The following is a 26,382-nucleotide window of genomic DNA, read 5'->3' on the forward strand; positions in this document are numbered from 1 at the left end:
TTCTTTGATATTTTGTCATGAGCATTGAATATTATATTGGCTGTGGGTTTGTCATAAATAGCTTTTATTATGTTGAGATGTTTCCTTTATACCCATTTTAGTAAGCGTTTTTATCATGAATGGATGTTGAAGTTTCTCAAATGCTTTTTCGGCATCTATTGAGATGATCATTTGTTTTGTGTTTTTCCTTTGTTGATGGAGTGTATCATGTTGATTGATTGGCATATGTTGAAACAACTTTGTGACACGGGGGTGAATCAAATTCGATCATGGTGTATGATCCTCTTATGTGCTGTCAGATTGGGTTTTCTAATATTCAGTTGAGAATTTTTGCATCCATATTTATCAGAGATATTGACCTGCAATTTTCTTTTTTGCTAGTGTCTTTCTCTGTGTTTTTTTTTTTAAGTCTTTATTGAATTTGTTACAGTATTGCTTCTGTTTTATGTTTTGGTTTCTTAATTGTGAGGCATGTGGGATCTTAGCTCCACCACTAGGCATTGAACCCGCACCCCCTGCACTGGAAGGAAAAATCTTAACTGCAGGACCACCAGAAAAGTCCCCATCTGTGTTTTTTTATTTTTCAGTAAATTTCTTTATTTACTTATTTTTGGATGCATTGGGTGTTTGTTGCTGTGAACGGGCTCTCTCTAGTTGTGGCGAGTATGGGTTACTCTTTGTTGTGGTGTGCGGGCTGTTCACTGCACTGGCTTCTTTTTTGCAGAGCATGGGCTCTAGGTGCGTGGGCTTCAGTAGTTGTGGCTATCAGGCTCAGTAGTTATGGCTCGTGGGCTGTAGAGCACAGGCTCAGTAGTTGTGGCACATAGGCTTAGTTGCTCCACGGCATGTGAGATCTTCCCGGACCAGGGCTTGAAACTATGTCCCCTGCATTGGCAGATGGATTCTTAACCACTGTGCCACCAGGGAAGTCCCCCCCCCATCTGGTTTTGATATCAGGGTGATGGTGGCTTCATAGAATGTCATTGGATGTATTCCTTAATCTTCAATCTTTTCGAAGAGCTTGAGAAGAATCAGTGTAAGTTTTGCTTTGTATATTTGGTAGAATTTGCCTGTGAAACCATCTGATCCTGGATTTTTGTTGGTAGGGAGTTTTTGTAAATTACAGTTTCTATTTTGCTTGTAGTGATCAGTCTGTTCAAGTTATCTATTTCTTCTTGATTCAGTTTTGTTTGGCTGTAAAAAACAAATATTTAAAAGTTATGTTAGCAGCTAAATACTTACCATGTATTAGACCACAAAAGAGCAAAGAAAAAAATATTAAAGTATTTTTTCAAATAGAAAAAGTATTGAAATATTTTTAAGAAATTGGGATAATAGTACTAGTTACAATATTGACAAATTGTTCTGAAATTAAACACTACTTTATCTAAGATGCATATCATATGCTTATCGTTTTACTGTTTTTAAATACATGGAATGTTTTCACCTTTCTAAAGTAATTATTTTATTTTACCTGTATATTGGGAAAAAATTTTAGTTGCACATATTATAAAAAATTACACTTTAATAGGAGACATTAATCCATTTACCTTTGCTGTAGTATTGAAAATACTTAGGTTTAGAGTTACCATGTTATTGAGTACCCTTTTTTATTTATTTATTTGTTTGTTTGTTTGTTTGTTTTTTGCGGTACGCGGGCTTCTCAATGTTGTGGCCTCTCCCGTTGCGGAGCACAGGCTCCAGACGTGCAGGCTCAGCAGCCATGGCTCACGGGCCTAGCCGCTCCGTGGCATGTGGGATCTTCCCAGGCCGGGGCACGAACCCGCGTCCCCTGCATCGGCAGGCGGACTCTCAACCACTGCGCCACCAGGGAAGCCCTATTTATTTATTTTTAAAAAAACTTAGGGCCTCCCTGGTGGCGCAGTGGTTGAGAGTCCGCCTGCCGATGCAGGGGATACGGGTTCGTGCCCCGGTCTGGGAGGATCCCATATGCCGCGGAGCGGCTGGGCCCGTGAGCCATGGCCGCTGGGCCTGCGCGTCCGGAGCCTGTGCTCCGCAACGGGAGAGGCCACAGCAGTGAGAGGCCCGCATACCGCAAAAAGAAAAAAAAAAAAAAAAAAAAAAAAAAAAAAAAAACTTAATTTGGGGGAGGTATAATTTATTTATTTATTTATTTATTTTTAGCATCTTTATTGGACTATAATTGCTTTACAATGGTGAGTTAGTTTCTGCTGTATAACAAAGTGAATCAGCTATACATATAAATATATCCCGATTTCTCCTCCCTCTTGCATCTCCCTCCCACCCTCCGTTTCCCACCCCTCTAAGTGGTCACAAAGCACTGAGCTGATCTCCCCATCCTATGCAGCTGTTTCCTACTAGCTATCTATTTTACATTTGGTAGTATATATAAGTTAATGCCACTCTCTTACTTCGTCCCGGCTTACTCTTCCCCCTCCCCATGTCCTCAAGTCCATTCTCTACGTCTGCGTCTGTATTCCTGTCCTGCCCGTAGTTTCTTCCCAACCATTTTTTTTCTTTTTTAAAATTCCATATATATGTGTTAGCATACAGTATTCGTTTTTGTCTTTCTGACTTACTTCACTCTGTATGACAGACTCTAGGTCCATCCGCCTCACTATAAATAACTCAATTTCATTTATTTTTATGGCTGATAATATTCCATTTTATATTGAAGATGTGCAAAATCTTTTTTATCCATTCATCAGTTGATGGACACTTAGGTTGCTTCCATGTCCTGGCTATTGCAAATAGAGTTGCAATGAACATTGTGGAACATGATTCTTTTTGAATTATGGTTTTCTCCAGGTATATGCCCAGTAGTGGGATTGCTGTGTCATATGGTAGCTCTATTTTTAGTTTTTTAAGGAACCTCCATACTGTTCTCCATAGTGTCTGTGTATCAATTTACATTCCCACCAACGGTGCAAGAGGGTTCCCTTTTCTCCACACCTCTGCAGCATTTATTGTTTGTAGATTTTTTGAATGATGGCCCTTCTTACCTGTGTGGGATGATACCTCATTGTAATTTTGATTTGCAATTCTCTAATGATCAGTGATGTTGAGCATTCTTTCATGTGTTTCCTGGCAATGTGTATATCTTCTTTGGAGAAATGTCTAATAGGTCTTCTGCCCATTTTGGATTGGCTTGTTTGTTTCTTTGATATTGAGCTGCAGGGGGTGCTTGTAAAGTTTGGAGATTAATCCTTTGTCAGTTGCTTCATTGGCAAATATTTTCTCCCATTCTGGGGGTTGTCTTTTCATCTTGTTTACATTTTCCTTTGCTGTGCAAAAGCTTTTAAGTCTCATTAGGTCCCATGTTTTTATTTTTATTTTTATTTCCATTTCTCTAGGAGGTGGGTCAAAAAGGATCTTGCTGTGATTGATGTCATAGAGTGTTCTGCCTATGTTTTCCTCTAAGAATTTTATAGTGTCTGGCTTTACATTAAGTCTTTTATCCATTTTGAGTTTATTTTTGTGTATGGTGTAAGGGAGTCTTTTAATTTAATTCTTTTACCTGTAGCTGTCCAGTTTTCCCAGCACCACTTATTGAAGAGGCCGTGATTTCTCCATTCTATATTCTTGCATCCTTTATCAAAAATAAGGTGACCATATGTGTCTGGGTTTATCTCTGGGCTTTCTCTCCTGTTCCATTGATATATATTTCTGTTTTTGTGCCAGTACCATACTGTGTTGATTACTGTAGCTTTGTAGTATAGTCTGAAGTCAGGGATTCTGATTACTCCAGCTCTGTTTTTCTTCTCAAGATTGCTTTGGCTGTTCGGGGTCTTTTGTGTTTCCATACAAATTGGGAAATATTTTGTTGTAGTTTTCTGAAAAATGCCATTGGTATTTTGATAGGGATTGCATTGAATCTGTAGAATGCTTTGTGTAGTATAGTCATTTCACAGTGTTGATTCTTCCAATCCAAGAAAATGGTATATCTCTCCACCTGTTTGTGTCATCTTTGATTTATTTCATCAGTGTCTTATAGTTTTCTGAGTAAAAGTCTTTTGTCTCCTTAGGTAGGTTTATTCCTAGGTATTTTATTCCTTTTGTTGCATGGGTAAATGGGAGTGTTTCCTTAATTTCTCTTTCAGACTTTTCATCTTTAGTGTATGGGAATGAAAGGGATATCTGTACATTAATTTTGTATCCTGCAGCCTTACAAACTTCATTGATTAACTCTAGTAGGTTTCTGGTAGCACCTTTAGGATTCTCTATATATAGTATCATGTCATCTAGTGGCAAACAGTGACAGCTTAACTTCTTCTTTTCCGAGTTGGATTCCTTTTATTTCTTTTTCTTATCTGATTGTTGTAGGTAAAAATTCCAAAAGTGTGTTGAATAATAGTGGTGAGAGTGGGCAACGTTGTCTTGTTCCTGATCTTAGTGGAAATGGTTTCACTTTTTCACCATTGAGAACAATGATGACTGTGGGTTTGTCATATATGGCCTTTACTATGTTGAGGAAAGTTCCTTCTGTGCCTACTTTCTAGAGGTTTATCATAAATGGCTGTTTAATATTGTCGAAAGCATTTTCTGCATGTATTGAGATGATCATATGGTTTTTATCCTTCAGGTTTTTTAATATGGTGTATCACATTGATTTGCATGTATTGAAGAATCCTTGCATCACTGGGATAAACCCAGCTTGATTATGGTGTATGATCCTTTTAATGTGCTGTTGGATTCTTTTTGCTAGTATTTTGCTGAGAATTTTTGCATGTATGTTCATCAGTAATATTGGCCTGTAGTTTTCATTATTTGTGACATCTTTGTCTGGTTTTGGTATCAGGGAGATGGTGGTCTCATAGAATAAGTTTGGGAGTGTTCCTCCCTCTGCTATATTTTGGAAGAGTTTGAGAAGGTTAGGTGTTAACTCGTCTCTAAATATTTGATAGAACTTGCCTTTGAAGCCATCTGCTTCTGGGCTTTGGTTTGTTGGAAGATTTTAATGACAGTCTCAATTTCAGTGCTTCGGATTGGTTTGTTTATAGTTTCTATTTCTTCCTGGTTCAGTCTTGGAAGTTTGTGCTTTTCTAAGAATTTGTCCATTTCTTCCAGGTTGTCCATTTTACTGGCATATAGTTGCTTGCAGTAACCTCTCATAATTCTTTGTATTTCTGCAGTGTCAGTTGTTACTTCTCCTTTTTCATTTGTAATTTTATTGATTTGAGTCTTCTCCCTTTTTTTCTTGATGACTCTGGCTAATGGTTTTATCACTTTTGTTTATCTTCTCAAAGAATCAGCTTTTAGTTTTTTTGATCTTTGCTGTTTCCTTCATTTCTTTTTCATTTATTTCTGACCTGACCGTTATGATTTCTTTCCTCTGCTGACTTTGGGGTTTTTTTTTCTTTCTTTCTCTAATTGCTTTAGGTGTAAGTTTAGTTTGTTTATTTGAGATGTTTCTTGTTTCGTGAGGCAGGATTGTATTGCTATAAACTTCCCTCTTAGAACTGCTTTTGCTGCATCCCATAGGTTTGGGGTCGTCATGTTTTCATTGCCATTTGTTTCTAGGTATTTTTTAATTTCCTCTTTGATTTCTTCAGTGATCTCTTGGTAATAAAGTAGTGTACTGTTTAGCGTCCATGTGGTTGTATTGTTTTACAGATTTTTTTCCTGTAATTGATATCTATTCTGATAGCGTTGTCGGAAAAAATACATGATACAATTTCAATTTTCTTAAATTTACCAATGCTTGATTTGTGACCCAAGATATGATCTATCCTGAAGAATGTTCCTCAAACACTTGAGAGTGTATTCTGTTGTTTTTGGATGGAATGTCCTATAAATATCAATTAAGTCCATCTTGTTTAATGTATCATTTAAAGCTTGTGTTTCCTTATTTATTTTCATTTTGGATGATCTGTTCATTGGTGAAAGGGGGGTGTTAAAGTCCCCTACTACGATTGTGTTACCTTCGATTTCCCCTTTTATGGCCGTTAGCCTTTTCCTTATGTATGGAGGTGCTCCTATATTGGGTGCATAAATATGTACAATTGTTAAGTCTTCTTCTTAGGTTGATCCCTTGATGATTATGTAGTGTCTTTCTTTGTCTCCTGTAATAGTCTTTATTTTAAAGTTTCTTTTTTTTTTTTTTTTTTTTCTTTTTGCGGTATGCGGGCCTCTCACTGTTGTGGCCTCTCCCATTGCGGAGCACAGGCTCCGGATGCGCAGGCCCAGCGGCCATGGCTCACGGGCCCAGCCGCTCCGCGGCATATGGGATCCTCCCAGACCGGGGCACGAACCCGCATCCCCTGCATCGGCAGGCGGACTCTCAACCACTGCGCCACCAGGGAGGCCCTAAAGTTTCTTTTTTCTGATATGAAAATTGCTACTCTAGCTTTCTTCTGATTTCCATTTGCATGGAATATTTTATTCCATCCCCTCACTTTCAGTCTCTATGTGTCCCTAGGTCTGAAGTGGGTCTCTTGTAGACCGCATATATACCGGTCGTGTTTTCAGATCCATTCAGCCAGTCTATGTCTTTTGGTTGGAGTATTTAATCCATTTACATTTAAGGTAATTATTGATATGTATGTTCTTATTACCATTTTCTTAATTGTTTTGGGTTTGTTATTGTATGTCTTTTCCTTCTCTTGTGTTTCCTGCCTAGAGAAGTTCCTTTAGCATTTGTTGTAAAGCTGGTTTGGTGGTGCTGCATTCTCTTAGATTTTGCTTGTCTGTAAAGGTTTTAATTTCTCTGTCGAATCTGAATGAGGTCCTTGCTGGGTAGAGTAATCTTGGTTGTAGCTTTTCCCTTTTCTTCACTTTAAATATGTCCTGCCTGTCCCTTCTGGCTTGCAGAGTTTCTGCTGAAAGATCAGCTGTTAACCTTATGGGGATTCCCTTGTATGTTATTTGTTGTTTTTCCCTTGCTGCTTTTAATATTATTTCTTTGCATTTAATTTTTGATAGTTTGATTAATATGTGTTTTGGCATGTTTCTCCTTGGGTGTATCTTGTATGGGACTCTCTGCACTTCCTGGACTTGATTAACGATTTCCTTTCACATGTTAGCGAAGTTTTCAACTATAATCTCTTCAAATATTTTCTCTGTCTCTTTCTTTTTCTCTTCTACTTCTGTGACCCCTATATTCTAATGTTGGTGTGTTTAACATTGTCCCAGAAGTGTCTCAGATTGTCCTCAATTCTTATCATTCTTTTTTCTTTATTCTGCTCTGTGGTAGTTATTTCCACTATTTTATCTTCCAGGTCATTTATCCATTCTTCTGCCTCAGTTATTCTGCTATTGTTTCCTTCTAGAAAATTTTCAATTCCATTTACTGTGTTGTTCATCATTGTTTGTTTGCTCTTTAGTTCTTCTAGGTCCTTGTTAAACATGTCTTGTATATTCTCCATTCCAGTTCCAAGATTTGGGATCATATTTAGTATCATTACTCTGAATTCTTTTTCAGGTAGACTGCCTATTTCCTCTACATTTGTTTGGTCTGGTGGGTTTTTACCTTGTTCCTTCATCTGCTCTGTGTTTCTCTGTCTTCTCATTTGGCTTTGTGGACGGTGTTTGGGGTCTCCTTTACGCAGGCTGAAGATTCGTAGTTCCCGTTGTTTTTGGTGTCTGCCCCCAGTGGCTAAGGTTGGTTCAGTGGGTTGTGTATGCTTTCTGGTGGAGAGGACTGGTGCCTGTGTTCTGGTGGGTTTGTCTGGATCTTGTCTTTCTGTTGGGCAGGTCCGCATCCGGTGTTGTGTTTTGGGGTGTCTGTGACCTATTATGATTTTAGGCAGCCTCTCTGATAATTGGTGGGCCTGCATTCCTGTCTTGCTAGTTGTTTGGCATTGGATGTCCAGCACGGGATCTTACTGGTCTTTGAGTGGAGCTGGGTCTTAGCATTGAGACGGATATCTCTGGGATGCTTTCGCCGTTTTGATATTACAAGGTGCCCAAGGTCTCTGGTAGACCAATATTCTGAACTCTGCTCTCCCAACTCAGAGGCACAGGCCTGACACCCGGCTGGAGCACCAAGACCCTCTCAGCCACACAGCTGGGGGTGAGAGCAAGAGCTAGCTTTGGTACATCTCAAAGAACACCAATGAGATTCACTCACCATTTTCTCTCCATCAGTGAAGAAAACAAAATTCAGTGTTCGGTGAGTCAGCCACCTTGGTAGCCAGCCTCCAAGAAGGCCCTAATCATACCCTAATTATCTCCCAGTCATCATGCACCTGTGTGCCTCCTCACAGTTGAAAAGGGCTGATGTTTTAACTAATAAGACATTGCAGAAATGACAAAGTGCAGCTTCCAAAGGTATAAAAGATATTGGAGCTTCTGCTTTGGTTTCTGCTAGATCACTCATCCTGGGGTAAGCCAGCTGCCATGTCATGAGGACACTCAAGCAGCCCTAAGGAGAGATTCATGTGGCAAGGAGCTGAGGCCTCTTACTTACAGCCACATGAGTGAGTCATCTCACAAGTCACAATACTTAATTTTATTTATTTATGGTTGTGTTGGGTCTTCGATGCTGCACAGGGTTTCTCTAGTTGTGTCGAGCAGGGGCTACTCATCATTGTGGTGCATGGGTTTCTCCTTGCTGTGGTTTCTCTTCTTGTGTAGTATGGGCTCTAGGTGCATGGACTTCAGTAGTTGTGTCACGCAGGCTCAGTAGTTGTTGCTTGCAGGCTCTAGAACGCAGGCCAAGTAGTCGTGGCACACGGGCTTAGTTGCTCTACAGCCTGTGGGATCTTCCCAGACCAGGGATTGAACCCCTGTCCACTGCATTGGCAGGCAAATTCTTACCTACTGAGCTACCAGGGAAGTCCAGTGTGCTCTTTTTTAAACCTAGTCTGTTTTCATTATTTTCTATTTTAACTGTTCTATATTAAATAAAAAATAATAATACTCTTTTCTACCCCTCCTCTTTGAGGATGATATATGAAGAAGTATGTCTTATTTATTAATCTGAAATTTTCACCTTACTTTTAAGAAGTAATCACAATGTCAAGTATTTAATACCTTTCACTTCCACCTTGAAAAGCATGGATATTAAAGTGCTAATATAATTACCTTCCCTAGTCTATCATTTTTACTTTTTGTTATGTATAAAAAACAACTAAAAATATGCATGGTTTGTAAGGAAATGACAAATTTCAGAAAATTCAGAATCTGCATACACTCTATACATAGCTTCTAGATACAGACACAGAAAATTGCCAGATACTCAGAGCCCCCCTTGTCCAATTCTAGTGATTCCCCTTAAGGTTTAATATTGTTCTGGTATCTAACAAAAAGATCACTTTACCTGTATTTTGTATTTTATATAAATGTAATGGCACAGTAAAATCACTTTTGGATTGGGTTTTTTAATTTTATGTTGTTTATGAATATGCCTATATGGTTGCCTGTTGTTGTTGTCATGCACTGACACTGTTGCATAGGATTCCATAGTGTAAATATTTAACTATTAATTAATTTTTTCCAAAATGTATTACAATATGAGTGATTTTCAGTTTGGGTCTATTGAGAATTGCACTGGTATATACATACTAGAACTTGAGCTTTGGTGGTATGTGTATAAATTATTGTTCAATATACATGTAGTAGTAAAATTTTTGACTCATAGCTTTCATCTGTTTATCTTTTTAGATATTTCTAAATATTTTCAAAACATTTGTATGATTTTTCATCCTCAGCAGCAGTGAATGAGATTCAAGGATTACACACATTCTTGTCAAACTTGATAATACCTGTCATTTTCATTTGAACTTTCTTGTTGGGGAGTGATAATTCCAGGTATGACTTTTTTGCATTTAATTGACTACTAAGAAGCCAAGCATCTTTTGATATGTTTACTTAACGTTCTGTACTCTCTTTCTTGAAATATCTTTTGGTATATTTTTCCCATCTTTGCTATTACATTATCTTCTTATTGAAGACTTTTTTTTTTTAACATCTGAAGACTTCTTATTTAGGAGTTTTAAATATATACTTGATATAAGTTCTTCTGTCTTTCTGTCTCTCCTCTTTCTTTAGATGAGTGTCAGTTTTTAATGTTAATAACATCTAATTTGTTATTTTCCTCTAGTCTTATTTCTATTTATTTATGTAATCTTCTTATCTGTTGCAGAACACATTATATATTCTAAACCACAAATATGTTTTCGTTTCTTCAATAAATCTAATTGTTAAGCTTTAAATTTAAGTTAACTTTCTGAACTAAATATGTTGTATCATAGTGAGCATTAATTTGTCTATGACAGCTGAAAGGTTACATTTATTCAGAAAATGTTGTATTCAGCTTTCTTTTCATTTGCTCCTATTTCTCATTGATTCACAGAGGTAAACATCACTTCATCCATGGATCTGACTTTTCTTGATTTCTCATGGTCATTCTCATTAATTCTTCTTGCCTCATGAAATCTTTAGGCATTGCATTATTCCACAAAAGCAAAAAGCTTCCTTGGGCCTTTTTCCTCAGAAGATTGATTATTCCCACGTTTTAAATGGGAGATTGCAATAAGTTAGGAGAAAATGCCACAGGGGTCTCTCTCTTTTTTTTTTTCTTTCACATCTTGTATCAGCCTCTGCTTGCACTCTGTGTTCAAAGATTTTTGTACAACACATTGATAGAAGTGCCAGGTGTTTCTCTCCTTGGGGCAAAAGACAGATTAATTACCTGACAAATAAAATAAAGACAGTGTCCTTCTCTGTTCACATGTTGGAAAGGATTGCTTGCATCCTAATTTAAAAGTTTCAGGTGAGTGAAGCTTAAGATTCCAAAGCTTTAATCCATATTTGCACCATGCACAGCATCCAACAGGACTGCTTTACAAAACCCCATGAGACTTTTGTGTGCAAGTGAAATAGATAAAAATATAAAACTATTGCTGTCTTTTTGGGTCATAAAAAAGATTTTTTGTCTCATTTAAAATATATTTTTTTCTAAAATCCAAAAACGTGTCAGGCTAAAATATTGGAATTTCAAACATGGTAAAACCCCTTTTGAACGATGCGAAGTGAGACTTCTTTGTAGTGCTGATTTACATTGCCCACTTGCTTGGTTGGCCAAAAAGGGCCTACGCGTTTTTTCCTTAATATATTCAGGAAAAAAAAACGTACGCCCATTTTGGCCAACTGCATCATTGTCGAAGTTCTGCCGCTTTTCATGTGCTTTAAAGGCAACTCCGATCTACCTCTTGAAAACGGTTTCCTGCAATTCTGCCTTGTTTTCAAATCCTCTTCGTTGCCTTACCTCAATAAGGTACGAAAGTTATCATTTATTATCCTGCAGGTTTGTGAATTTTAGTGCCTCTGAGATCCATTTTTCAACTCGCCTTTTTGGGAGCTGGCCTCCAAACCGCAGGATTGCTTCAGGCCCTATTCTGGTTCCGGGGGGACAGGCAGAGCCTTCGGTTAATTCTTCTTCCTGATTGGAAATTAGAGTGACATGTGTCTGTCCAAACACCTAGAGGTGATCTCTCATTGGTTCCCCCTCTACCCGTTCAACCTCTGGACAAATTGCAAACTGTACGAAACTGGAGGTTAAAGGTGCTGATTCTCCAAGTGGGGAGATTGTTGGTAAAGCAGCTGGAATGGCGAACCCGAGCACCACGAGATGAAAAATGAGGTGCATTTTAGAAACGTTTCCCGATCATATGGTGTACCATCCTCTGGGTTTCCCATGCATTTTTTAGCTGTAGGAAGATTCCCTTGAACCTGGAGATTTCTGACCCATGGAATGGGTAGCACGCAGTATTACTTTAAAGGGTCTGCATTTGCTCACGCAACCTCACCAATCCGGTCGCCCCCAAGAGTGTCCAGCCTTATGTCTCTTCCAGCTGTGGGTCTAGATGTGGTCAATCCAGGTTGCATCACAGCCACTGAACGAATTTTGTAAGAATTTCTCTCTCTTTCACTATCTTTGCTTTTTTTTGTAATTTGTATTTATAATGGGATTTAGCTGATTTTCAATGCTGTGTTTGTGCCTCTTTACACCCACTATATTCACTTACCGAGAAATATCAATAAATACTTTTTAAGATTCTTACTACGCAGATATATTCTTCTGTGGTGAATAAGGTGTGTTGAGTCCAGTTCACTGAGCAATGAGTATGTCTTCTCTATTACATATTTGGTTGATGGAACGGTATCTGTGCTAATTTCAAACTGTTGTTTTATGCATCACCCCACCTCACCTTTCCCCTTAAGCAGCCATAAGTGTGTTTTCTAAATGTGTGACTCTGTTCTGTTTTGTAATTTAGTTCATATAGCGATTTTTACATTCCGTCTATAACTGATATCTTATGATAAGTTTCTTTATCTGTGTGACGTATTTCTCTTAGAATCATCGTACCTAAATCCACTCATTATGCTGCTACTAGCCTTAGGACATTGATTTCATGGCTGAGTGATATTCCGTTGTACATAAGTACTACAACTTGTTTATCCATTTTTCTCTTTCATGAGATACTTAAGGTGTACCCGAGTCGAGGATTTTGTGAACACAGCAGCCCTAAAATTTGGGGTGCCTGTGTCCTGTCGATTTTTGGTTTTCTCAAGATATAAGCCCATGAGTGGAAGTGCCCTGTGCTCTGTAGCTCTGTTTTTTAGATGTTTTAGGAAACACCATACAATTTTCGAGAGTGGCCGTTGGCAATTTATATCACGCCCATCAGCGTAAAAAAGCTCCCTTTTCTCCTTGACTTGCCCTGCATTTCTGGTTTTTACACTTTTTCAGCATGGCCCTTTTGACCGATGCCTAGTGAGACTTCTTTGCAGTGTTGATTTGCATTGCCCGCTTGTTTGGTTGGCCAAAAAGGGCGAATGCGTTTTTTCCTGAATATATTCAGGTGCTCACCAGGGCATGTAGCAGGTGTGGGTGAGTGTCACGTAGCGCACACCCAGCGCATAGAAGGTACGCAAGATGGAGAGGCTACTGTCCAGTGAGTGCCCGCCCTCCACACCAGTAAGGCAAGCCAACTTCCGGGTATTGTTGAGAGCTGGGGGCACATAGGTCAGATGATCATTTTCAGAGGCAGGGGTAGCTTACTGAAGTCCCTAACACCCACTACCACCAGTCTGTTTACCTTTTTTTTTGGCCATGCCACGCAGCATAAGGGCTCTTAGTTCCCCCACCGGGAATCAAACCCGCCCCTCCTGCAGTTGAAGCGTGGAGTCTTAACCTCTAGACTACCAGGGAAGTCCCCCGTCTACCTTTAACTGAGGTCACAAGCTCCAGCTCAGAATAGGAGGCACACATGAGGCGGATGAGGTCAATTTGTTCCAGGATGAGGCGCACAGCATCCCGTTCGTGGGTCTGGCATGGGACGTAGGCTGACCAGAACTGAGGGAAGGCCAGGGCTTAGTTTTGGCTTTGGAACTCCTTGGGCTTCTCATAGCCTCCTCAGCTGGCACAGCACTTACTGTGCCCAGAAGTCACATGTAATGCGTTGCTTTTTCTGTGGTACTTGGAAGCCCGTCAGGTGGGCTCACTGTGACCCCTGTAGCCCCCAGCATCCATGGCATGGCACTTTCTAGGTCACTATGGTAACTTCGTTCCAATGTGACTAACCTGTGGTCTCTGTGGCCCCCAAACTGCCCCACATTCCCCAGCAGCCATGGTGGCACCTTATGTGTCCCTTTGGTACCTGGCCACCCACGAGACCATCTTTCAGCCTGTCCAAGCTGGTCTAGCCATGGCTGAAATTGAGCAGATTACCATGCTATATAGCCCATTGTGGACCAGGGGCATGTTGTTGTGGCTGGAGGGAGGTCAAGGCAAATGGGTGGGCTCCTTAGGTCTTGGGATCGGGCAGGACACATTGCCTGGCCTGGGCCAGCCTGGGGGTCCCCCACCTCACACTGTCACACAGACTATACTAGGAGCAGCTGAGGCCTGGGCTGAGGGTTTCTCACCAGGGAGGGGATGACAGAGAAGGGGAAGGGCATCCATAGACGATGGAGAGGACATCCAGGGGTGGTGTGAGGGAGCCTCCCCACTAGCGCTACATGCTCCGGACCTCCTCCCCTGCCCAGGGCCAGGCTAGGCCCCCAGCAGCCCGCACACACTGCAGCCACCCTTCCACAAGCGGGAAGTCCCGCATCAGGGCCCGCGTGCGCTCCCGCGGACTTGGGGTGCTGGAGGTGCCCAGCGTGGTCTGCACGAGGGTTACCGATCACAGCAGCAGACCCAGCAGGAGCAGCAGGCACAGCAGAGGCCGCTGGCTGCGTGCACGGGGACCTTCGAGGCCCCCGGGCCGCAAGCTGCGCAGGGCAAGGCAGGCGGGCAGAGGCGGGTCTGAGAGGGGCGGGCTATGGGGTTCTGCCCGTCGACACAGGCCACCCAGCGGCGCGGCCTCGCGAGGGGGGCGGGGTGAGGGAAGGGATACAGAGTCACAGGACCCTGTGAGCCGTGTGCGGAGAGCCGCGATCCGGATCCGGGAAGCCCGGCAGCCACAGGGGGCACTGCCCTCCCGCCCCCTGCTCAGAGGCAGTTCCCGCGGGCTAAGCTGGCCTCTGCTGAGAGCCCACTCGCCTCCCATCGCGGGTTCCCTCCGCCCCCGCCCCTCTTCCCACACCCACTGCTCCGAGGGGGCGCCCTAGGGTGCTCTCCCCCGCCTCTAAACTTCCTGTCCAAAATGGGGTGCTTCTCTCAGAGGGCCACCTGCAGCCCGTGGCCTCCCGGGAGCACACCTCGTCCCCATCTGCCTGCAGCCGGCCCCGCCCACCCCGAGGGCTGCGTGCGAGGGTCTCTGTGGCCACAAGTGCTCTGGGCTCCCGGTTTCCCGGTACTGGGCCATGGAGGCTGGTGTGGGGGAAGAGATAATTTCTGGAAATGGGGGGGGGTAACCATGTGAGCTCTGGATTCAGGAAGGGGCCCTCTGCCCCCAATCTTCTCTCTCCTCCTACTTGACTCCCCAACCTGCATGACCATTCTCTGGGGACTTGAACCAGCACCTGGGAACTATCAGGAACCTCCCCCACTTCTGTCAGCCAGCCTCAGGAGAGCGCCCTCAGGAGCTGCTACACCTCCCCAGGGCCTGAATAGAGGGACTTTTGGGATGTGAACTGAACAACCTTCTGGGGAGAGTCAACACCCTTTTACTCAACAGAGCAGGAACTCAGTCAGTAGGCTATTTGTGTGGAAGGAAATGAAGTCGCTTCCATGGCAGAAGAGCCCCCACCGCAGCAACCTTCGTCCCAGAGCTGCTGGCTGACCTTCTGGCCAGGATCCCTCCTACCTCAGCGTGGAAGGCCCGGCCTCGTGGAGAAGTGTAGGTTCTGAAGAAAGACCTGGCACCTGGGTTCTGCTGCTACACTTGCCTTATCTCATGGCCCTTGTGGCTCTAGCTTTCCCAGAAACCTCAAGGGCTAAGTGCCTGTGCTTGCTCAGAGGCCGCACGCCATTCCCCATTTCCAGCCTCAGGCCCTCCCTCTAGCTGCCTCCTCTAGGGACCCCCTCCCCCCAACACACACACACACACACACACACGCACACTGGGGATGTGCCTTCTCACAGCAGCTCAACCACTGAGATGACTTAGGGACTGTACCCAAACTCCTGCATCCCCAGCCTCTCAAGTTTTTGCTCTGATCCCTGGCACCCCCTGGAGCTGTTCCACCTTTGGAATCTTTCCCAGGTGGCAGGAGTGCCTAGCACAGGGGTAGTGACCTAAGTCTGAGCACTGGCGACCCTACAAATCTGTTACAGAAAAACATTTTATTGAGCAGTAAGGGACCCCACTGGGGACAGAAAGGGCTGGCAATAAAGGAGCATGTGAACTTCGGGGCGGGGTGCGTGCTGCTTGACTCTCCATCCTGTTCTTGCTTCAGGGAGCAGGGCTTCCTGGGCCTCTCTGTCCTGCCTCCTGAGACCCCAGGCAGGAGGCTCTTTGCGAAGCCACAGATTGCTGCTTTCAGTTTCAAAAAGCCCAGCTCCCCACTGGTTTGTGGTGGTGGCCGCTGACAATGGCTCAGGGCAGGAGCCCATGTGGTAGACTGCTAAGGCTTCTCTGCACCCTGTCTCTGCTCCTGCATCCTCCTCGGCTCGCAGAGTGCAGACTTCACTTTCTCCAGCTCACAAAGGGGCCCGTGAGGATTGAGCAGAGGAATGCCAGGTTTTCTTCCAGGCCAGCTTCCGCCCTGGGATGTTCAGGGCAGACTCTCATTTCAAACCTCACTTTCTGAGGCTCCTGGCTTATGGCCATTTAGTGTGCAGGGAGGCTCCTGGCTGAGGAAGGCTCAGACAGAACGACGCAGGTTCTAATCTGTGGTAGTGGGCAGTGGTGGGGGGGGCGGGAGGGGTCACTGCAGGAAGAGGCATTCGCTGTCTTAGGCAGTTAAACCATTGCCCTGTCTTCAGAATGGTTCAGCCAGCAAGATTCTGTGGAGTCCGCCTCCTGGCACCATGCTACAATCGCCGGATTTTGGGTCTGGAGCAACCGAGATCTTCGTCCGACTCTTCCGGAGTGTGCTTTCTCTCGGGAGCACATCTGGGGACTGGCTTCTCGGCTTCCTCCTTTGCTGGCATGGCCAAAGGAGCATCCCTGTAGGCCCGGTAGCCACCAACCAGGCAGTATGTCTCCCCATGCCGGCCCAACTGCGTTTCTCCACACCCTCGGTTAAGGACATGGTAGTGACCAGGTTTAGGGGGAGAAATGGGAGCCACAGCTGCTGCAAAGAAAATCAGAACTGATCAGTCACTTCTGCTGTACACAGTCTCCTGCCAGAATTTCCCTCTCTCATGTCTCTCCCAGTTTCTGGCTGAACACCTTTAATCTACTTGACATCCCAAACACAGACTTGGCCCATCACCTCTATGAGTCCCTAGAGAAGGGACACTGGCTGCAAAAGCAATTCCTAGAGCCTACGGCTGCATCAGGTGAGGCAGTCTCTTCACCGTTGCCAGGGAAAACAGTAGAACCCGAAAGAAATTGCAATCATGATCCTCTCCATCTCTCCCTTCCACAACAGAGAAAACATTTCTTGCAGTGTGTCACTTCTGAGGCTTTAATGGAAACGTCTTTCAAGTTTTGGAAAAAGATAACCTAATATAAATTGGTTAAGGACCCCTCCCACCTTGGCAACCCCGCTTGGGCCCCATTTATAATGCCTGTTACAACCACACTGAACTCTAGCCCTCTGATATTTTTATCTAGATTAGAACAAGGCCAAGTACTGAGGCAGAGTGATCAGGAGACTCAGAACCGGGTTCTGGGTACCAAGTGTAGGCTCACATCCACCCAGCCTCCTGGGACACCATCTGCTCAGCCCTCCAGTCTCACTAGCGCTTCATCACCCCCCTTGGTCCTTCCGGTCTTCCCATGAATAGGGCACCACCCTCTCCCCTAGTACTCAGCAGCTCAGTATGGGATGTGTCTGAGGGGACCGATATAGATGTGTACAGGACAGCACAGAGGCGCCTGGGTTTGAAGGTGCGGTTCAAGAGTGGCCCTCTTCCTCAAACTGCTCCGTTTACCATCTGCCAACAAAAACGCACTTGCCTTTTGCTAAGAGGCCAATCAGGAAAGGGTCTGAATGGAAGCATCCTGTAGCCCAAAGCGGAAGGCAACATTTATAAAGATCAGAAGCTTCCTGAACACTAGTTCAGGGATGACCTTTCACTTGTCCTCAGCAGTGAGCACTGTGGGACCCTGAAGGTGTCCCAGGTCACTGGTATTACTTACAGCTGGGAAAGCGCTGAGGTTTACGTAGTGGGCAAGCCCCACAGGAACATGTGGCAGCCAGGTGAGGTTGTGTGTACACCATGCCTCTTCTACAGATGCCCGGTCTCGGTGTACCTGCTGCACTGCCCAGCCAGGGAACAGAGCACAGGTTTGAGTAAATATAGACGATCCGGTCAGACATTCTCTCTCAGACAACCAAAGAGATTGGTATCTGGTGGAGAACTGGTAGGGAAGTTTCTCTGAGGGCAGCACGTTTCCATAGTTATGCTGCCATGGAAACTGTGAGAAGGCCTGTGAGGTCATCACTACCCAGTGAGGTCATAATAAGGAACCTGTGACTTGCGGTCAGGCTTCAGGAGGAGGGGCAGTTTTGTGGAGGAGAGCAGGGTGGAGGCAAAGGTACTCTGCCTGGCCCCTCACACCTGGGCCTCCCCACCCATGCCCTAGTCTAGTAGACACCCCACGTGGGGCATGCAGGTGGGCTGGTACAGCCCCAGGGGCCCCAGGAGGGCAAGAGAGACCCACATTCTAAAACTGGCTTGAGAGGCAAGATTAACGTTAAGAGACAGCTAGGTTGTATGGCACTGACCCTGAGAGGCAGAGAATTGTGTGGACTGGAATCAGGGAAGGCTCCTTGGCAGTGGGCCTGAAGGACAAGTGAGATTTGGACCCATGGGGAAGAGAGGGAAGACATTCCAGTTTGGAAGAATACAAGCAAAGACACACTCTTCTCGACCTTGTCCTGCCCCAAATATAAATTCATAGAACCCTCACATTTTTACACCTGAGGGCTTAGAAAAACCAAGATGTTAAGGAGCCTACCCAGTGTTACACAGCTAGTGGAGAGGGGTTCTGCTCATTGGTTACGTTCATGTCGGGGCTCCGGATTTACAGCTGATAGGAATGTGAGGACGAGCTCATGCCGTTTCAAACATTTCCAAGTGATACTGAGAGAGATGTTAAAGGTGCAAAATGAGGGTGCTGAATGACCTCACAAAGTGGGAATGGTGGGCCCATTTTAATATGAAATTCAAAACAAATTCATGACAAAAGGACATAATACAAAATGACAATCATTACACTCCCCTCTCCCCTAGAAGTAAAAATCATTATAATCCTCTCTCTCTCCACCATGAAAGGATGAGATAAAGGCTCAGCAGCAGCCCCCGTGAAAATCATGGTCAACACTGTGAAGAGGGGTTAGTAAGACAACTTGGTCCGACTCAGAGAAGGAAAGAGACAACTCTGCCCTTAGCCTGATCAGGCCCACAGGAAGGAACCACATTTGGGGCAGCTTTTGACAGTGTGGCAATGAGAGAGAACCTTCTTTAGGAGGGGACTCCCTGTTGCCGACCTTGAAAAAGCAAAGATGGGACCTTCGTTTACTGGGGCTGTTGCAGAGGGGATGTGCCCAGGAGGTAGAGACTGCTTGGACTACCCTTTTAGAGGTTGGGCCACCCTGGTTGAGAACCACAGCACCTTCTATCCCTAAACTGCTTGAATCAGTGGGTGCCCGTTAGGACAGACGAAGTCAGGCCTCATTGGAGCAGACTGCCTTTGGGAGTGGTAGAAGGTAAAATGTGAAGGGGAATGCTTGCTCTGGCGGAGGTTTGTCACGGCAGGTGGGCCAGCATGAGACCATTCAGAATCTCCGAGGCTCCGGAGATTACTTGGCTGGGAGCATCCCTCTGATGTGGTGTGGGGACTCCTACCTTAACAGGACCTGGCTGGGCAACTGGGGGAGGCAGAATAAACGGTTTATTAACTTAAGAGCGAGAGAATCACCTGGGGGGTTCCACCAAACCACTTAAAAAGCCTTGTACCTGGATTCTTGAGCCAACCCTCAGAAAACTTATCTAGATCTGGAGTAGGGCTCAGGAAGCTGCACTTTTCATAAGCTTCCTGGGCAGTCCCACCACAGTGGTCCATGTATAGACAGACCAAATTATTGTGTATTCTCGGTTGCTTTTGGGAGTCAAAGTGGGCAATATTAAAAACTGCAGCAGGCATATGTATAAACAGGGAATATTCAAGGCAAGCAGAGGTGTGTAGTTATTCTATGCATGAATCAGATTTGAGAAAAGCTAGCCTGGTGGTTAAAGAACACAACCCTGAGGACAGACAAACCAGATTCTTTCCTACTGACTTGTGTGATTTTGACCAAGTTCTTTTATCCTTCTGACTGTTGCTTCATATGGAAAAGAGCTATGACTGTACCTTGAGCACAATATTCTCTTTCGGCAAAGGTTGCTCTGGGTCCATTTGTGTTCTCTGCAACTTAACCCTTTCCAGTGCGCAAGCATTTTTAAGTTGTTTGGTGAAGTATTACATTTGACTTTCAACAGTTCATTACTTTGGGCAAAGCTTATATAATGCTGCAGAGACTAGAACCTATGCAGAAATAGTGAGAGGATGTTATAAGCTTATTCTGCTGGTTTATAAAAAAGTTTAACCTTTTCTTCTCTTCCTCCACCTGCCACCAAGAGATGAGAAAGAAGGCAGAGCCTGGAAATGCACACCAAGCAATATTTCTGTGTCAGTTTGCCTTTGATTCCTCTGCCAGTACTTCCCAGAGAGATTTCACCAAAAGTGCCTAAGCTTGCCATGGCCAAGAAAATTTCTTGTGAAGAAAATTTCTCTTTATTGCTAGTCACATCCCCTTTTCCTTCTCCTGGAGGCTTAATGGATGTTTGGGGGCAGGAAACAAAATTTAAACTAAAACATCAATTGAAAGAGCCTTCGTCCTAAGTGTGGTAGTTTGGAGTGTGAAGGTTCTCAGGGTCTACTGAATTCTGCCCCAGTGGAAACTGTTATTAAGGGGCACCCATAGAAACATCGCTTATTGTTAGAAACCATGACATAATACAGAGCCAAGATCGACATTATTCTTCACGTGAAAGACTACAGAGAGCCAAGCTCAGTAGTTCACCCTCAAGTGTTGGCCAGCAACTTACCTTTTGAAGCCAGACAGCAGCCCGGGTCTTCAGAAGGTGACTAGGCAGCCCAGAGCACCCTACTGACAAGTGTGCTCACCCATCCAGCACAGAGGGAAAGGTCCCTGTTATGGCATCATATATAAGCCTGCTGCAATAAGGTTTGCTGGTGCAAAGGCTCTCTCACTGAGGACCCCAGTCCTGGAAGGCTTCTCCTCTGGCGAGCTGCCAGTTCAATCTTCTGAGCCAGGCTCACGTCCCAGGGATGGGTCACAAAGCTGACGACGGTGCCTGGCACCTCGCTCCCCACCCGGCCCACCCTCCCTGCTCTGTGGATGTAGTCTTGCAGGGTGAGAGGGAAATCATAATTGATGACTAGCTCCACCTGGGTGCTGTCCAGGCCCTGAGAGGCGATGTCTGTGCAGAGAAGAATGTCTCGGGAGCCCTTCTGGAAGGACTGGAAGATGCCTGCTCTCATTGAGGCTGGCATTTGTCCCTGCAGTCTTAAGTGTTGGATTTTGTGGTCATCCAGAATATATACCCCAGCCAGTTCACAGCGCTGTAGCAATTACAGAACAGAAGAATAGTTCCTGCGGGGCCAGTCCTATATGCTCTGTCATGCTGCCTGAGGATCTGCACCAACCCAGTCACCTTCTCTGTTCCCTTCGGCCTCATGAACATCTGTCTGACGTGAGGCATGATGCAGTGGAGCTTGTCACTGGTAACGGGGGTTAGAGAGTCTAAGCTGGCAACTTTACTCAGCAGCTGGCCTATACCTTCGGGAAATGTGGCACCCACCAGCACTAACTGAGCTTTGGGACTGAAGGGGTCTTTTATGTCAGCTGAGCCTTCTGCTATATGGCTCCCCTCCAAGATGTAATCCACCAGTTCCAGGAAGATTTCATCCAACAGCGTGTCTGCATCATCCAACACCAAGAAGGAGAGCTGCTCCAGGCTGATCAGTTGAGTTTTCAGGGCCTTCCACTGAGCCCCCGGAGTGGCCACCAGAATATCTGCTGGAGGTTGTTTGGACAGTTGCAGCCTGATTCTCTTCATGCCATGGCCTCCCCCTAACTCCCGCACCTGGAGGTCCAAGGAGCTGCCCAAGGCCTGGGCCACGGCACGCACCAGTTCGGCTAATTCTCGAGAAGGCACAAGAACGAGGCCTCGAGGAGCAGGGATACGACAGGGGTGCAGGCTTGGCTGGCCCAACAGCCGTTGAAGGAGAGGTAGCATGTAGCTGAGAGTTTTGCCACTGCCGGTTTCTGCGGCGCAGAGAATGTGGCGGCCGCGAAGAAGTGGGGGAATGGTACTCGACTGCACGTTTGTGGGCCGAACAACTTCGGGAGCAGCCTCCTGTAGCGCGCTCAGAACGGGAGTTCCAGACACAATTCAGTGCAGCTGCCCTTGGGCGAAAGGTTCCGCAGCGCTGGAGCCTCACGTTGCGCGCACTCGATGGAGATGGTCCGCGTGGGTGCACCGATTCCTCCAGCCCCACGAAGAGAGTGGCACGGGTTCCAAGAGCCTAGCGTGAGGTGAGCCGGCTGGTTCAAGTCGGGTCGCCGCACTGACATCAGCGTCAGCCCAGGACGCGGCAGCATCGGCCGCGGGGGGGCTACGCTGGCCGCTATGCCGCTCTTCCTGCTGCCGCTGTAGAGCCCGCGGGATGCGCACCACGGGCAGGGGCTCGTTGGGACCGCGGACCGTCAGGTCCCGGCGAGGCGCCAGAAGCAACCGAGCCGCGAGCGACAACAGCCGCAGCCGCCGTGCCAGAGCCATACACCCCTTGTTGCGGGAGAGGCGCACGACAGTGACGTCACCGGCGCGCCAAGGCCTCGCGGACGGTGGCCGGCGCGGCTCAGTAAGGCCCGCGGACTCGGCGAACTGTGTGGAAGGCGCGGGATCTGTAGAGCTCAGCAGCGGCGAGGTGTGTAGGTCCGAACCGGGGATGGTGACTCCAGACCCCCCGCCAACCTTGGGGAAGGGTGCGCGACGGAGGCAGGACCGGGGTCCGGCGATACGCGGCGATGGGGCCCTGGCATTACGAACCAGGAGGGCGGAGGGCTTCTGGCGATCCGATGTCCGATCCCTGCCGTGCTCTTTTGTCGCCCTCACAGCTCCTGTCATGGCTTGGCCAGTTCGGGTCTCCCCCTGTGACTTATGATGAGGGTGCGGCGATGTTTTCCCAGATGTGGTCCCCGTGTAAGGTCTTTGAATACAAGTATTTATTGAGAGTCTGAGTGAATGGGTCAGGCCTGGGGGCCGAGACCAGGAGTCCGGAGTCGTAGGTCCAGGCTCACCCTTCCCTTAGAGCTCCCCAGAGAGCTGAGGGCCCCGAGGGCAAGCTGATGGCTTTCAGCGTATCTTCTCTTCAGTCAAGAGAACTCATCTCTTGGTACTTTTCCCCTTTCTTTTCAGCTGAGGTTCATTCTCCCCTCCCTTGTCACTCTTTCCAAATTCTCATCCTGAACCCACTGCTTTCTTGGGTAGTTCACCTCCAACGGCTTTCCAGTCAGATACCTCAATTCCGTAAACAGCAGAGAGGAGGGTCCTGCTACAGGTTTGTGTCTTGTCTCACAAAGCCGCGGTCAGGCAGAATATTTTACTTTAATTCAGTTGTTCAGGTTGCCAAAAAGCCTTAGACAACAGGTACTTCCTGAACGGATACCGAAAATGGGTGTCCGATCATTTCTGTAATTTCCAGTGTCTTGGGTAGGAGATAAGGTAAACGTGGATTAATCACCTGGGAGGTTCTTAACATCTGGCGAAAGAGTTTTACTTTCATCAGATACCGTTACAGAGATAAATACTATCAAATTTCAAATAGCATTTTGATACACGATAGACGTTCTGGAGAGTTGGATGCTAAGCCAGCAGAGGAGAGGGTTTTGAGTCCTCATGGGTGAACAGAGTCATTGGAAAGAGCAGTGGCTCTTGAGTGAGGGTGATTTTGCCATCACCCGTCCTCCAGAACGTTTGACAATGGCTGGAGACAGTTTTCTTTGTCACATCCGGGGTGTGGGGGCGGGTGGGACGGTGCTGCAGACATCGAGTGGGTAGTGGCCAGGATGCTACTACATATCGTACAAGGCATAGGACAGCCCTCCCCACCACCCCAAAAGAATTATCTGGCCCAAAATGTCAATAGCGTGCTATGGAGAAACCTTGGATAGAGGCTGAGGACTGAAGAGAGGCCGAGGTTCTCACATGTACTCTCCCTTCAGGTTGTCAGTCACATTTGCCAGACCCTTGTGTGGCCCTGCCCCTTTCCCAGAATCTGTAGCAGGCACACTGATGCCATTGCTTGTCACGGCCTTGGGATGAGAAAACCTTGGGGGCTCCTCAAAGTCATAAACACAGGAAGGAAGGAGTGATTTAGGAGGGTGACGTGGGAGAAGAGAGCTTTAGGAAGAACAAAATTGTCCTCATGTGTTTGGGAAATGTGCCAGATGGAAAAGAGATGAGGTGTGCCATGGGGTGTACCATTGCAGAAGGCAGACTGGGACTGATGCGTGACAGGGAGTCCGATTCTGAATTTGATATAGACTGCTGTAGCAACTAGAAGTGCCTAGACCTGTCTAGACAGTGCTGGGTTTTCTGTCACTGCAAAGTTCATGTATAGGCTGATGACCAGTGACTGGTGATATGCAAGAGGGGATTTCATATAAAGGATGCTCTAAGATATTGTGATTCTACACTACTTTTACGATTCTTTCCCAGAACTCGGAGCTCCTCGTTCGTTAGCTGAAGAGCTCCTTGGATGTCTGCTCTGACAAGTTTCATCCATTTACATGTGCCACTCATTTTTCAGGTACAAAACGAAGAATCGCTTTGCACAAAGCCAGAAGGGATACGCTGAAAGAACGATCAGAAAAGAATAATACATAGGTAAGCATTTACATTGACTTTCTCCACATAGTTGAGACAGGGTAGCTGGTTAGTGGCTGCTTTCTCGTGCTCGAGCCCTTACAAAGTGAATCTCCTCAGCATGTCATAGAGGTTGGAGCCTGTCTGAGCCTGTGTGTCTCTGCCCGTGGCCCCTAGTTTCTTCGTGTCATTGCTTTAGATACTGTGTAAGGCCCTTCTCTTTTCCTCCGATCACAGCAGACATTGAGTAACCTCTAGTTCTGACTGAGATGCATATTTCACATTATAGTACTTTGAAATGAGAAAGGTTTACCTATTGTGGAAACAAATGTAGGCTCCTGGGAATGTTAGTGTCACATGGTAATGTTTTTCCCAGGGCTGCCATGGTCACTGACGTTGCCTGGTTACTCCCTACGTTTTCCATTCGACGCAGCAGGCCCACCGCTAGGCCTCTCACCTGAGAAGTCCAGAATCGGGAACACACAGGCTGTATCAGTTGCACTGCGGCCTTATTCACAATAGCCAAGATGGTGAAGCAACCAAAATGTCCATCAACAGGTGAATGGATAAAGAAGAAGAGGTCCATGTACACAGTGGAATATTCACTATGGAGAACAATGAAACACTGCTCTTTGAGGCACCACAGATGAGCATAGAGATAATCATGGAACATGAGGTAAGTTGGAAATCAAAAGACCTATATCCTATGATATTACTTATAGGCGTTATCTGATAACTGACACACAGGAAAATATTTCCACAGAGAAAGACACTCACAGATGTAGGAAAAAACTATACTTATCTAAAAGGAAAGGTGGGAGGAATGGATAAATTAAGATCAGTGTTACATATACCAATACATATTATATACATGTGTCACAAAGACCGACCATATAGCAAGGGAGGTCTACGGAACACTGTGTAATATTTTGCATGGGCAGATGATCTGTATATAAATAGATATATATAATGTACAAATGAGCCAGATTGTGTACAGCTAGGGCAAACAATATTCTAATAATTACCCCGATTACAAAAATTAAGACAACCAACAAGAAGTAATGAGACATAAACGTATGGGGGTTTCTCCTGGCACATTCCATTCTAATTTACAACCTAGGAACACGACTTCCAGAAAGGCTCTGCTGCCCTATTACCCAGATTGGGGAATGGCGAAATGCTCCCTCCTTGTGACCGTTTCACACAACAGCAGCTTTAAACCCACTGCTAATGGTCACTAACTATTCACCAATCTTACCAGTTCTGTAATGACACCTGTCCACCAAAATAATCCTGGGGTCGAAAATTGAATAAGAAATTGAAAAGAGGGCAACCTTCCAAGAGGACAATTTGAAAAGGTTTATCGTATGCATACTTTTTTCTCCTTTTTTTAAAAACACAAACAAAAAAAGCTTGGAAAAATGATGAGTTTTAGGAATTTATAAAGACATGCAAACCCAAATTACAAAAACCTATCAGCTCACAGCAGTTAGAATGGCCATTAACAAAATGCTGCAAGCAATAAATGCTGAAGCGATTGTGGAGAAGTGTGTACCCTCCGTTCTAAGGGGGACGTGGTAAGAGCCACTAATGAAAACACAATGGAGGTGCTTTGAAAAGGGAAACATTGCACTACCAGGCAATCAATCATACCCACTGCTGGACCTGTCACCTGAGCAAATGAGAATCAAAACCTCACAGACAGGCAATTCTGCACTCCAGCAATACTTACCATAGCCAACACTTGGAAGCAACGAAAATGTCCATCAACAGAGGAGTGCACCAAGAAGCAGTGGTCCATGTACACAATGGAATATTACTCCAATAAAAAGTATAATTTAAATTTAAAATGAAATATAAGTAAGGAGACAGAAGCAATTGGGAGTTTATGCGGGCACATTTCTCTCTAATTTATAACCGAGGAACACCACTGGCAGGAAGGTCTGTTTCCCTAGTAC

General features: G+C 45.4%; 1 protein-coding gene and 1 pseudogene across 3 annotated transcripts in view; one reads left to right on the forward strand and one right to left on the reverse strand.

Moving 5' to 3' along the window:
• The window catches only part of LOC308610345 (uncharacterized protein), a 46,984-nt gene that overhangs the window by 19,020 nt on the left and 1,582 nt on the right, over positions 1-26,382 (forward strand). Inside the window, exon 2 of one of the 2 annotated variants that reach the window (XM_081259518.1) lies at positions 24,858-25,100. In XM_081259518.1, coding sequence (XP_081115644.1) covers positions 24,858-24,872 — 15 coding nt within the window. In that variant the 3' untranslated portion in view covers positions 24,873-25,100. Of the gene's footprint in view, positions 1-22,674; positions 23,123-24,857; positions 25,101-26,382 lie in introns of those variants that run through there. The other variant, XM_081259517.1, reaches the window with a different exon arrangement.
• LOC308610344 (putative ATP-dependent RNA helicase DDX28) lies at positions 20,405-22,393 on the reverse strand (annotated as a pseudogene). The gene has a single exon. The product of its transcript is annotated as a putative ATP-dependent RNA helicase DDX28 (transcript).

Source organism: Mesoplodon bidens (genome assembly GCF_964165515.1).
Source record: "Mesoplodon bidens genome assembly, contig: HAP1_SCAFFOLD_512, whole genome shotgun sequence".
NCBI classification, from domain to species: Eukaryota; Metazoa; Chordata; class Mammalia; order Artiodactyla; family Ziphiidae; genus Mesoplodon; species Mesoplodon bidens.